Genomic DNA, 13249 nt, shown 5'->3' with positions numbered 1-13249 from the left:
GTTTATATGTGTACAGTTTATTTTTGCACTTCAAATTAGTGGTAATTCTTTTGCACCCGACAGAATCTCAGAGTTGTATGTGGTGTCATGTATGTTATCTGGCAATAAATCTGAAATCTGATGTTAGGTTATTTTATGATTAAACTTCTGAATTTTCTACAAAATATTATTATTTTGATTATTTATCAAACCTATGGTCCTAGAACAGAATAATTGTGGTACGTCAAAGATTCTGGAACTTATAAAGAGTGATTAATTAATGAAGATGTTCACAAATGATTTGTATCCAAACAGAAATTCATGCCTTTCCAATACACCTACACAATGGCCTTGCAGCATGACATCCAACAAGGACAGAGGATGATGAAAACCATGTCTTTACTGCAGCACAGTAAATACATTGAGGTAAGGAATCGGCTTTGTAGCCTTCAGTGTATCTCCTGTAGTTGGAGCACGAGAATAGCATTGCTTGTGTCTTTCATTGCTTGAGCTTTTGGCCTTAAACAGAAAAAAAGTTTGATCTGATCAGCCAATATTTTTATGCTTCTGATAAGATTCCTTCCACCAACTCCATCTAACTGTTTAAGCATGTTGGTTTCATTCCTTTGCTCGAGAGTTTAACCAAGCTTCCCCTTAGATGCATCTGTGCTTTTCACTTGTGGAAGCAAGTTCCCCATTCTTACCACCACGAATGAAGTGTGATGAAGTGTGCACAAATTATTAGTGGATTTCCCCACACCCACCCCAAATGAAGTTGTGTATGATACCTAGATTCAAACATTTTCACCACCACTTTGAATGGGGAAACAAAAATTTTAATTTAATTTTTAATGTAGCCATACAGCATGGTCACCTTTCTTCCACACTGCGTAATATTCCAATTAACCTAAACCCCGTACGTTTACTGGTGAGAGGAAACCGGAGCACCTGGAAGAACCCCATGCAGACACGGGAAGAACATATAAACTTGGATTCGGACCCGGGGCATCAGTGCTGTACAAGCTTTGTGCCTAAAATCTTCTCCAGCACTCATTCAACCAAAGCCTAATCCATTCAAAGGGCCCAGGGCCAAAATGTCAATTACCCTTTACTTCCTGTAGATGCTGAGTGACCTAAATAAAATATTTATACGGATAAAATATCCTTAGATAAGCTATGGGCAAATAGCACATGCCAGTCTGGCAGCAGGGGCTGACAGCTGAGACAGTTTCCCTTGCGGTCAGCAGCAGCAAACTCGGTGGGCGAAGGATTCGAAAGCACAATGGCCAGCAAGCACTGTCTTGGAACAGACCACTGCGGGGCAATCCTGCATCACTCTGGCTGTCACGCCTCGCACTCTGCCAGGCCCAGTTGCGTGGGACCCAGAGGGAGGCGTTTGTCCTGAGCTAGCATTCGCATCCAAGTCCTTGCCCTGGCACATGTGCCTAAAGCTCCATGGAAAACAGAACAAAAGTTCTGTGAGGACAGAAGAGCTACAAGGCACTGTGTTCATCTTCACTTGCCAAGCGAAGGGCCATGAAAAAATATAAGTAAAGTAGATAGAATACTTGTCCTAGAGGTGTATTGTTTGTCTGGTTGTGTGTCTGCGTGTTTTGCACCAAGGACCGGAGAACGCTGTTTCGTCGGGTTGTCCTTGTACAATCAAACTTGACCTGCTGAGTTTCTCCAACATGTTTGTGTATTCCACTCGCCCCCAGCATCTGCGGACTTTCTTGTTTAACTCCATTCAACTGCTCCCCTGCAAAGTCTCTTCAAGGGATGCCTATTGTGAAATTTCTTTCTCTGAAGGAAGTTCTGTAAGAGCCTGTCTCACTGCTCACCCTGTTATCCTTGCTGTTTTCCACTCCAGGTCCCAAGCCCAAAACATTATATGCCTATGGATGCTGCATTTCTCTGCAGTCGTCTGCAGACTTTCTCATTTAACACCTAATCCATGGGGATATAATAGGGTCAGGTTTTACTCTTCGAGGCCATAATTGGTTCACAAGGCTGGTAACGTGCTTGGTCATGGGTTTCTTGAGGTTCAGAATGCAGAAAGGAATTGTGTGGTTGTTTTCCCTATCCAATGTATGAGTGATAGTTGCGTGAGTTTAAGCCTAAATTTAAGCTTATTCTTTGTCTCCATCCCATCCTTTTACCCACTAACCATTTAAAGCAGCCACCTTTTCTCTTTTTTACTTTTGAATAAACAGCCACTAATGATGAAAAAAAATGAGTTGGAGAAACAACGGCGAGAATTTAAGGAGCAATGGCAGAAGGAGCAGCGCAAAATGGTGAGTGGAACAAGGCCGATCACCAGAGTGTGGTGGCAAGGCCTATCACTAGAGTGTGGTGGCAAGGCCTATCACTAGAGTGTGGTGGCAAGGCCTATCACTAGAGTGTGGTGGCAAGGCCTATCACTAGAGTGTGGTGGCAAGGCCTATCACTAGAGTGTGGTGGCAAGGCCTATCACTAGAGTGTGGTGGCAAGGCCTATCACTAGAGTGTGGTGGCAAGGCCTATCACTAGAGTGTGGTGGCAAGGCCTATCACTAGAGTGTGGTGGCAAGGCCTATCACTAGAGTGTGGTGGCAAGGCCTATCACTAGAGTGTGGTGGCAAGGCCTATCACTAGAGTGTGGTGGCAAGGCCTATCACTAGAGTGTGGTGGCAAGGCCTATCACTAAAGTGTGGTGGCAAGGCCTATCACCAGAGTGTGGTGGCAACTGTCGATGACCTTATTCAATATCTGCAAATGCATATATTTGTGTTGTTCCCTGAGGGGCAACACTGATTTACCCCTTTATTCCCCCATCCCACTACTAAAGTGAACAGGTGTCAACTGTATTTGTAATAAAAAGAATATCCAAGATATTTACCATATATGTGGCACAGGGGTGTGATGGTTAGCGTAGCGGATAGTGCAATGCTGTTACAGTACCAGCGACCCCGGGTTCTAATCCAGTGGTGCCTGTAAGGATTTTGTACATTCTCCCCATGTCTGCATGGGTTTCCTCCAGGTGCTCTGGTTTCCTCCCACCTTTTAAAAAAATACAGGGGGTGTAGGTTAAGTTCGTGAGCCGGAAGGGCCAGTTACCGTGCTGTACGTATGTCCCCTGTTTGACCTGCTGAGTTTCTCCACCAATGAGTTTTTCACTTAAAACATAGGCTGATTGATTGTGTAACAATTGTACAACAAGTGTCAGACTGTGGCCACATCCAGTGAGACAATTCTAACCTGCTATACTAATATTTTTTTTTAATGGCTCATCTTCACTTACCATTGCCAGGAGTACTAGGAGAAATTTAAAAATGGGATTAGTGTATAATTAGTGTAAATAGATGTGTGATAACTGGCAGGTGAACCAAAGGTTCTACTTCCATGCTGTAGGATTTTGTGTTCACTAGCATCATCCTGTAGGACATCAGTAACCAGAAGCCCAACCACACCAATTACATACTGTATATACAATTATCAGTGGGCAAGAGCCCACTGATGAGGCACAGTAGAGCACAATACTGGGGAAACACAGCCATGTACTTCATGTAGCAAAGCTAAAGATATATAACCAATGTTTCAGGCCTATCTTTAGCTTTGTTACATAAAGGACCACTGTTTGACCTGCTGAGTTTCTCCAGCATTGTGTTTTTACTTCAATCATGGTGTCTTCAATGTTAAAAATGTCACCCTAAAATCAGGGGTCATCTCATATGCCAAGTATTAAAATCTGAACCTTAACAGTGAAATCTCAGTGCTCCCCTGCACCAAGTATAAAATTTGAACCTAAACAGCGAAGACTCTCTCACGGGGTCCATTCGCCCAGTCTGACTGGCTTCAGCTCTGTACAGAATTTAAATGGCCTGTTAAAGGAGCTGACAATGGTTGATATTAAAATATGTTAATATAAACCTTTACTGGGTAATGTGCTTACAAAATATTGTGAATTAGTATATTAAGTGTGCCCAGTAGCACCACTCCACTGGTCAGTGGTAAAGTGCCAGACTTGGGGTAGTCTTATACAACGAGTATAGCTTAAACCTTACATTTTAGGTGAAAATTTAGGGTCGTCTTATACACGAGTCACCTTATATGCCAGAACATACGGTAAATACCTGGCTGCAAAAGCAGATCCAATGGTGGTTATCGATCCAAGGGTTGATACGCAGCAGCTAAGACTAACACCTGCTCAAGGTCTTTTCACCACTTTTAAGGCACTGAGTGTATACTCTCCACTTACCTGGAGGGTCCATACTAGATCATACAAGAGCAGCCAGACATTTTTTTCAGATAATTATCCAACTCCTGTTTGCATCCACTACCACCCCAACAGTGCATTCCAAATCCTTTCCCCTTACTGTGTAAATAAAAATGTCACTTTTGGATCTTTTATCTTCTTGAATTACTTGATTTCTGAACACGTAATAAGAAAATTAATAAATTAGTGTGATTGTTTGCCTGCTATCTTCTGATAAATACACAATAAAGTTATGCAATAAAAGATTTATATGCTAGAAACTATGAATCTAAATGAACATTGGGACAGCATGGCTTTGTTCAAAGTTCACATTTATTGTCAGAGAGCATGCGTGACGGCACGTACAACCCCGAGATTCCTTTTTCCTGCGGGTACGGCAGAATTACCACTAAATGGCAGAGCAAAATAAAACTGTACTCAATTTCTAATTGCCGGTAAGTGTAATTATTAGATGAAAAAAAATTATGTAAAAGAAAGAAATGTAAACAAACTGACTGTGAGGTGGTGTCTCATGAGCCTAACGGAGGTTTTCAAGGAGGTGACAAAAGAAATGGATGAAGGTAAGACAATGGATGTGGTTTTTATGGATTTAAATAAGGCGTTTGTTTGCAAGGTGTTCAATGGCAGATTCATTCGGAATGTCATTAAGCATGGGATCCAAGGAGGCTTGGTTGCTTGAATTCACGATGGGCTTGCCTGCAAAACACAGAGTGTAATAGCAGTAGGTGGAATATATTTGACCTGGAGGTCAGTGACTAGCGGTCTTCCACAGGGATCTGATCTGTTCTGGGACCCCTGATCTTTGTGAAAAAGAAGCGGTGAAGTACATCAGTAAGTTTTGCTGATAATAAAGGATGAAGGTGAAAATTGTAGAAGGTTGTTGTAAGTTACAAAAGGACATATACATACAGGATGCAGAGTTGGGTTGAGAAGTGGCTGACTGAGTTCAATCCAGATAAGTGAGAACTTTAGAAGGCAGAGTATGTGGTTAATAGCAGGATTCTGAATAATGTAGGGGGTCATAAGGTTCTTGTGATCCAGGTCCGTAGATCCTTCACGGTTGCCATGTAAATTGATAGGGTGGCGAAGAGGGTGTGCTGGCCTTCATTAGTCAAGGGAATAAGTTCAGGAGCTATGGTGTTATATGGTAGCTCTATAAAACCACATGGAGTATCCATTCTGGTTGATTTTACAGAGAGGGTTTCCTGGATTAGAGAACATGTCTGATGAAGCAAGGTTGTCAGAGCTAGGACTTTTCTCTTTGGAGTAATGAAGAGTGAGAGGTGACTTAATGAGGGGCATTTGGTGGTCAGCCAGCACATTTTTCCTGGGGTGACAATAGCAAATACCATCACTTAAACAAATCAGCTTAAGATGAGTGAAGGAAAATCTTTTATTACATTAGAGTGGTGGGTGCCTGGAATGCATTGCTGGGGGAGTGGTGTTTGAGGCTGGTACAAATTGGACTTCCAAAAGTCTCAGATAGGAACATGGTGTAAGCAAAATAAAAAGTATAGATGTGAGGTGGGGGGTTAGGTTGTTGACGAGTAGCTCTACATAGATTGGCACAACATGGCGGGTACTGTGTAATGTTCGATGAATGACATACAGTTTGGTAGGCAGCTGGTAATGAAGCTCTGAATTTCCTATCTGCAGAACGACACATTAACAGCACTGCGGAAATCTAAACACATGTACTTCCAACGTTGCGAGGAATTTGAAAAAGCAAAACTGCAAAGTGACAAGGCTGAGGAAGAACAGCTTTCATCAAGTATGAGCAGCAGTAATCCAGGTAGCACCAGCAAACAACTCGAGAAACGCAGGCGGTCAAAGGATGAAGCTCAGTGGAAGGTGAGTAACAGATTGTCAACCTATGTAGTACATGTTCGACCCAGCTTCATTGTTTGAATATTTGCAGCAGGACACATTTCACAGGCAAAATTGATTCCAGGTCACACTAGCGCACATGCTCAAATGCTTCATCAAAGAGATATGATTTCAAATTTAAAAACCACAGAATGAATCATAGTTGTACAGCAAGGAAACAACCTTCATCCTACCCTATCCATGTGGACCGCTTGATGTCGATCCTACACTAATGTAATTTTCCACTTGCATTTCTGATATTAATTTAGAATTATTTTTGATCCTTCAGTGCAGGAGATTTTGGATAAGTAATGTGCACAACTGGGACATGGTGGAGAGGTAAAGTAGTGAAGGATATTGTCTACATCGAGGATATAAAATAATGAGAAGCACACATATGGTAGATAGACCTGATTTTCTTATCAATTTAAGAGGGCATTGTTTACAGTAACTGGGAGGAAATTTAAAGATCTGAGAGGAAAGTTTACACACAGTGAGCAGTTGATAATCTGGAATGCACTGCTAGAGGTGTAGAGATGGAAACAGATAGAATCACTACATTTAAAAGGCAGTTAAGACAGACACTTGAAAAGCCAAACCAATGATAATGTGATGAAATGGTGTATAGATGGTGTAATGTTAATACTTAGGTTAATGTTCAGCTATATTTTCTATAAATATGTCTTGGGTAATGTAGTGGGTTTGGAACCAGGCAACACACACCCATAAAAAAACATTCAGAGGTGAGATCATCTTTTGGAGTCGTAACGTCTGTAAGCCAGGGTTATGAAGGTCACATGTTTTCCAAGAAACTGAAGCTGGCAACTGGTAAAGATTCCAGTAAATGGTCACATGGTTTCCAATAATTAAGACTGATCTCATTGATGATGTAATGCCACATGATTTTGAGAAATATATTGGCAAATTAAGACATTTTCAGGCAGTTCAGAAGACCCTGTGGAACACACAGAATTTAACCCTTGCGAAAGATGTGGCAGCGTGTTACTCCTAATAAAAGGAGAATACAGAATAAGTGGATTTCAAAAGGGAGACTACTTTTTGACTGATTTCTTTTGAAAATAAAGAATGGAGCCTCATCATGGAAACTGTGTGACTCTTAAGGAGATAAGAGGAAGTTCAAGATCAATAGTGTGAGAGATTAAGAAGAAATTTCTTCCATTCAACGATATTTGAGTTTGGGAAAATCTAAGAACTTCAACAGATGCTTTGTTATTGCTTTTCAGCAATAATTTAAAGAAATCACTCTTGCTTCATAATTACTCCTGAATCACGATTTTAAAAAGATCCTTATGTTTGAAACTGGACTTTAAAATGTACTTTTTCAGAATCAAACTTAACCTGTAACAGTTTTGGTCTTTAACATGCACACACGCACGCGCGCACAAACACACTCACACACATACTTACATTTGCGCATAGCGGGGTTTTAAGAAAGTTACGTTTAGAGATAAGTAAGAAATGTAATGTTATTAATGGTTTAATAAAAGCTATTATTTTGAATTTGCCATTATCTGGTGAATTTTCCATTGCTTTTCCTGTGTTAGTGCAAATAAGGGTTTATTAGTTGGTAACGATGGGCAAAACAGTGAGCTTGGACATGCTGGGACCAAGGGCCATTACTATGTTTATGACTGTACATGTGGAAACTGTACATGTGGATGACTACCCTGGAAGTATCTTTGAATATACTGTAAGGGAATAGCAGAGGAACAAAATAGAAATTATTGCAGATGATTCTTTAGCTATGTGTCAGGTCACTCGTCTGAGTACTACTGGAACCATGTAACCAGTATTACCTGTCGCATAATCAGTGACTAAACTGGCTCCCCCACCAGTCTTGCCTGGTGCGGAGAGTGACTAGACATCCTGCAGGATGAAACACAAGGGCAGACAAACCCCCTTGCAGGGCCAATGGCCATCTAGCTGACATGTGCTGAGAAGCACAGAAAGGACATCCCTTGTATCGAAGCTTGGTCTGGCCATTCACTGCACAACAAAACTTCCCCCAGCCATCTTGGACTTCACCCTGCTGCAGGATCTGGAGGGGATGTTGAGAGGATGCAACCCCTACTCACCTAAATCCATTCACGCACAGGCTGTTCCTTTCGAAGAAGTGGGGTATCCTATCAAACCCCACAAACTGACTGAAAGGAACCATCCTCCTCCTATGGGATGGATAGTCAGAAGAAGAGGCCATGAATTAATTGATAAGAATGGACCTATCTAGTGAGGTCCAAATCAGCAGTATTTCAGTGGAGAGCTAAGAGGTAATGCTGTGGTAATCTTCACCAAAACCTATCAATAGTTTAAAAAAAGATAAATGAACGTTTGGTTTGTCATGACCATGAAGGACTCTATTAATGATTAAAAGGACTCTTTCCAATCCTTGCCATGGAGAAATCCTATTAGAGTGATGTAAATAGGGGACAAAAATGTAAGAGGCATAATATCTTCCAGGAATTTAGGGACAGCAGTAGTTTGCATGGTCAAGGTTTGGTTCATTTTGAGGACTGATTAGAAGACGGCAACAATAACTGAAAAAGGTAATTGAGGTCAACCTCAATTGGGAACAATTATCAAGGATTATGAGGAGAGCCATAAAAAGGAGGGGTTCAAAGAGACATGACAGGAGGTATAAGGGAATTAGAGAAGCTTTGGAGCTTGGGGTTGGGAATATATGATATATGATGTTTAGCTGGACATATCAGAAAAGAAAGATAAAGATTCCATTACCCCCCTGGGTAACTGAACGTCCATGGCTTCATCTCCAGTGCTCCCACACCCTCCGCAGCTGCACGACCTTCAGTCCAAACCATCAGCAACTCAAGTGCCAGTTCCAAACCTCCGACATAATCAGGAAGCCTTTAGCACCCTCTCACATCCCGGTTCTAACACCTGGTACCCCTTCAGCCATTCTCAAGGCAGTCTCCAGCAGTCCGCAGCCTGGTGTGAGTTATTCGACCACAGTCGCCCACCACCTGCATGGGTTCCTAGCCTCGAGTTACCGACAGCAGGGGGAGTTAGGAATATGGGTTGGATAATTATCAAGGAGATATTGAAAATATAGTGAGAATATGCACAGGCCTTGTTGTTCCTTGCTTCATTATTTTAAAAAATGGAAGATCTGATCTTGCCCTCAAATCCACTTTCTTATCTATTTACCATAAACCTTGACTCTCCTATGAACCAAAAATATGACTCTTTTGGATAAAACAACTTCAAATATTTATGATGTTCAGAAGTTCCTCCTCCTTGCTGTCTTGGATGGGAGACCACTTCTTTTAAATTTGTTCCTTAGTTTTAGATTCCTACCTGAGGGAAAGCAGCATCTGCATCTACACTGTCAGATACATTTCAGGACGATAGGACCCTGCAGCACAGCACAGGTCCTTCATGCCCCAATGTTGTGCTGACCTATATATTTCTACCAAAATTTTAAAAAGCCTTCTTACTTTATAACCCTCTATCTTTCTTCCATCCATGTGCCTGTCTAAGAGTCTCTTAATGTTCCAGCCTCCACCACCAGCCCTGGCAATGCACCAAGGCATTCCGGGCACCCACAACTCTCTGTGTAAAAACACTTACCCCTGACGTCTCCCCTGAACTTTCCTCTCTTCACCTGCCACTTGTAGAATGACCATTTGTCATTCTTCTAAACTCCAATGACTTAAGGTTCGCCATATGCTCAACTCTTCATCATTAGAATAAATCTTCATGCTAAAATCAACGTACAGTAAACCCCCCCCCACTCACCCACCCTGGTATCTAGTACCTATAGGGATTGGTAGATGGTTGCTTGAGATTGTGTGTTGCATGGATTGGTGGGAGGGCCAATTATAAATTTTTGTATTTTGTACCTTTTTATTTTCCATGAGTTTTTGGCCATTTGCTTGAGGTTGTCAGTTGTGTGAATTCTGGATAATGGAGATTTTAACTATATTTACCTTGCTCTGAACTGCCTCCAATACAAGTACCTATTTCCTTCAATAAGAATACTAAAACTTCGCACTGTCATGCAAGTGTCATCTTGTAGCAAGACTTACCCTTTTCATACTCCATCCCACTTGCAAATTAACATTCCATTCGCTTTCCAACTTAAATCGCTGCATCCTAACTTTGTGCTCCATGTACAAGTTCACCGCATCCCTATGTAAACCAACGATCTGCAGTTTTGCTCTATCTAATCAATATTTTGTTTTTCTATTCTTCCTACCCAAGTGGATAACCTCATATTTCTGTATTTTGCATTACATCTGCTAAATCTTTGACCACTTGCTTACTTGTCTATATCACTTTGCAGACTATTGTTACGAGCCCAGAGGACCCCAGAACCCAGCAGCAATAGATATTCACCAAGACAAATGGTTACTAAAACAAACTTTGCTTTTAATTATCTTTAAACGTGAAAACAGAATCAAACTTTAACTTATCACTATTAACTTAATTTAACCCCCTTCTAATTCTAAGCACACGTGTATGTAATGTGTGTGTAACAGTTCAGATAAGTTCTTTGATCTGGATGTAGCTTCATATCGGCCAACTTCTTTATTGAATGTGGACTATAAAATAATAGCAAAATTATCGGCAAATAGACTTGCTAAATATTTGCCTCAATTAGTACATCTGGATCAAGTGGATTTTATTAAGAATAGGTATGCTTCTGACAATATTCTTAGAGTGATTTCGTTGATTAATGCATCTTGTCAGCAACCCAACCTTCCAATGGTAGTCGCATTTGATGCGGAAAAAGCATTTGATAGGTTGGAGTGGAATTTTTTTTATTTAAAGTATTGGAGAAGTTTAAGGTTGGACCTTTCTTTATTAGTTGGGTTAAGGCATTGTATAATAATCCACTTGCTAGGGTGGTGACAAATGGTCAAACCTCTTCATTATTTAAATTATCGTGTTCAACTTGTCAAGGTTGTCCTTTGTCGCCAGCTCTATTTGCGTTAGTCATCGAACCTTTAGCTCAAGCGATAAGGCAGAATGAGAATATTAGAGGAATAAGGATATTAGATGGTGAATATAAGATTAATTTGTTTGCAGATGATGTTTTGATATATTTAACATATCCAGAACAATCTTTAATTCATTTGCTAAAATGTTAGAACAGTATGGAGTATTGTCTGGATATAAGGAAAATTCCGATAAAAGTGAAATATTACCAATTTCAGATGGAAATTACAATCACTTAGGCAAATTACTAGATTGTGTTGGACTGACAAAGTTAAATATTTGAGTATAATGATTGATGTAAAAATTCAAATCATTGTATAAATTAAATTATGTACTGTTAATGAGAAAGATTTGATTAAATGGAAAGATCTTCCTTTGTCATTAATAGGTCGAGTAAATTGTATTAAGATTAATATTTTTCCACATATTCAATATCTTTTTCAGTCGATTCCTTGTTTACTTTCGAAATCTTTTTTTCAGGATATAAATAAGGTAGTATGATAATTTTTATGGAAAGGAAATTTAGCTAGAATAGCATTGCATAGATTGACTTGGAAATACGCTTTGGGCAATTAACAATTACCTCATTTTCAAAATTATTACGAAGCTGCACAATTAAAATTAATTAGTCATATGTTGGATGTTTTACATCCTCCTAGTTGGGCTACGGTTGAATTGGCCAATATTTCAGTCTTACTTGCATCATTTTATATTTAAGTGGAATCCTTTTTTATTACAGACATATAATGTACATATTTTAACACATTTGTTAGAGATTTGAAATAAAAGGAACTTTATGAGAAGTACAAAAAGCAAAATATAAATTCAAACTCCATTATATCAAAATTAATTGATCCCTTTTTCGTAGAATAATAGATTTTTCAAGGAAGGGCAGATTAAAGGTATAAAAGTGTTGGAGGATTGTTTTGAAGAAGGTAAATTTCTTTCTTTTAATCAACTTAGGGTAAAATTTGGAATTTCAGCAAACTCTTTATTTGTGTATTATCAAGTTGGAGCATTAGTGAAAGATAATTTTGGAAGAGAAATGAAAATTCCTAAGTTAATGAAATTTGAATCTTTGATTTCTCATTCATTAAGTAAGGGTTTTATTTCAGAGATGTATACATTGTTGCAAGACACTATGGATAAAGTAAATTTAGATAAATCTAGGATTAAATTGGAAGGAGATTTAATTTGTGACATTGATCAGGGTGATTGGGAGATTATGTGCCATGATGGAGTGACTAAATTGCTCAATGCAAGATATAGTATGGTTAATTATAATTTTTTTACATCAGTTGTATCTGACCCCTGAGAAATTGAAGAAATATGGATTTAGTATTTCAGAGCTATGTTTTAAATGTGGACATTGTATAGGAATATTTTTACGTTCAGTTTGGCTTTGTGATAAGGATCAACCATTTTGGCAAAAAAATAGAGCATTTCTTCAAAAACTGTTTAAGATTAAATTTTTATTAGAACCAAAAATTTTCTTGGGTTATATTGTTCTATTTAGTGATTTGGGGTTGGATAAGTTTCAGGTCGCTTTTCTTCATCTAGCATTGGCTGTAGCACATAAATGTGTGGTGATTTCTTGGAAGTATGACGTAGAAGTGAATATAACTCATTGGCATAATGAGTTGAGATATGGAAAAAATAACATAATTTTCATGATAATTATAATTTTTTTCTTCAGATGTGGTTACCTTATTTGAAATGTATGGGTTTAGTAATATCTTAAATCATTGTATGTTTTTTCTACTTTTTTTATGCTCCCCTTGCGGGGTTTGCTGAGGGTGGGGGGTGGGTGGGTTGGGGTTATTTGTAGTTCTTTTTTGATTTTTATTCTATGTATTTTTTGATAAGTATTTTGAAAATTTTAAAATAAAGTTTGGAAAAAAAAAAGAAAAGTTCTTTGATTCACAGTCCAATTTCATTTCTCACTCCTCCAAGTTCACTCCAGAATTTGGTGCTTGAAAAGTAAATGGTCACCACTCAGGAAGGTTCTTGTTTGTTTTCAGAGTGAGATTTTTTGCTTGTTGGATTCCTTCCGATCAACCACGTCAGTGTCTTGCTGACCCATCAGGGTTTTCCAGATGATAACCTCTTTCTTTCAGGTCATCACAGAGTTCCTTTTTATTTCCCTTATTTCAAGTGAAACATTATACAGCCAG

At 39.3% G+C, this 13249-nt stretch overlaps 1 protein-coding gene across 11 annotated transcripts in view; it reads left to right on the top strand.

Moving 5' to 3' along the window:
• The window catches only part of LOC138758574 (GEM-interacting protein-like), a 197261-nt gene that overhangs the window by 144614 nt on the left and 39398 nt on the right, over positions 1-13249 (top strand). For all 11 annotated transcript variants that reach the window (XM_069927700.1, XM_069927701.1, XM_069927704.1 and 8 more), the window contains 3 exons: positions 295-405; positions 2193-2273; positions 5889-6083. In XM_069927700.1, the coding sequence (XP_069783801.1) occupies positions 295-405; positions 2193-2273; positions 5889-6083 (387 nt within the window). The remainder of the gene's footprint in view (positions 1-294; positions 406-2192; positions 2274-5888; positions 6084-13249) is intronic.

This window comes from Narcine bancroftii, chromosome 3 (genome assembly GCF_036971445.1).
Source record: "Narcine bancroftii isolate sNarBan1 chromosome 3, sNarBan1.hap1, whole genome shotgun sequence".
Classification (NCBI taxonomy): Eukaryota; Metazoa; Chordata; class Chondrichthyes; order Torpediniformes; family Narcinidae; genus Narcine; species Narcine bancroftii.
Note: the sequence above shows the minus strand (reverse complement) of the source record. Positions and strands in the feature narration are given on the sequence as shown.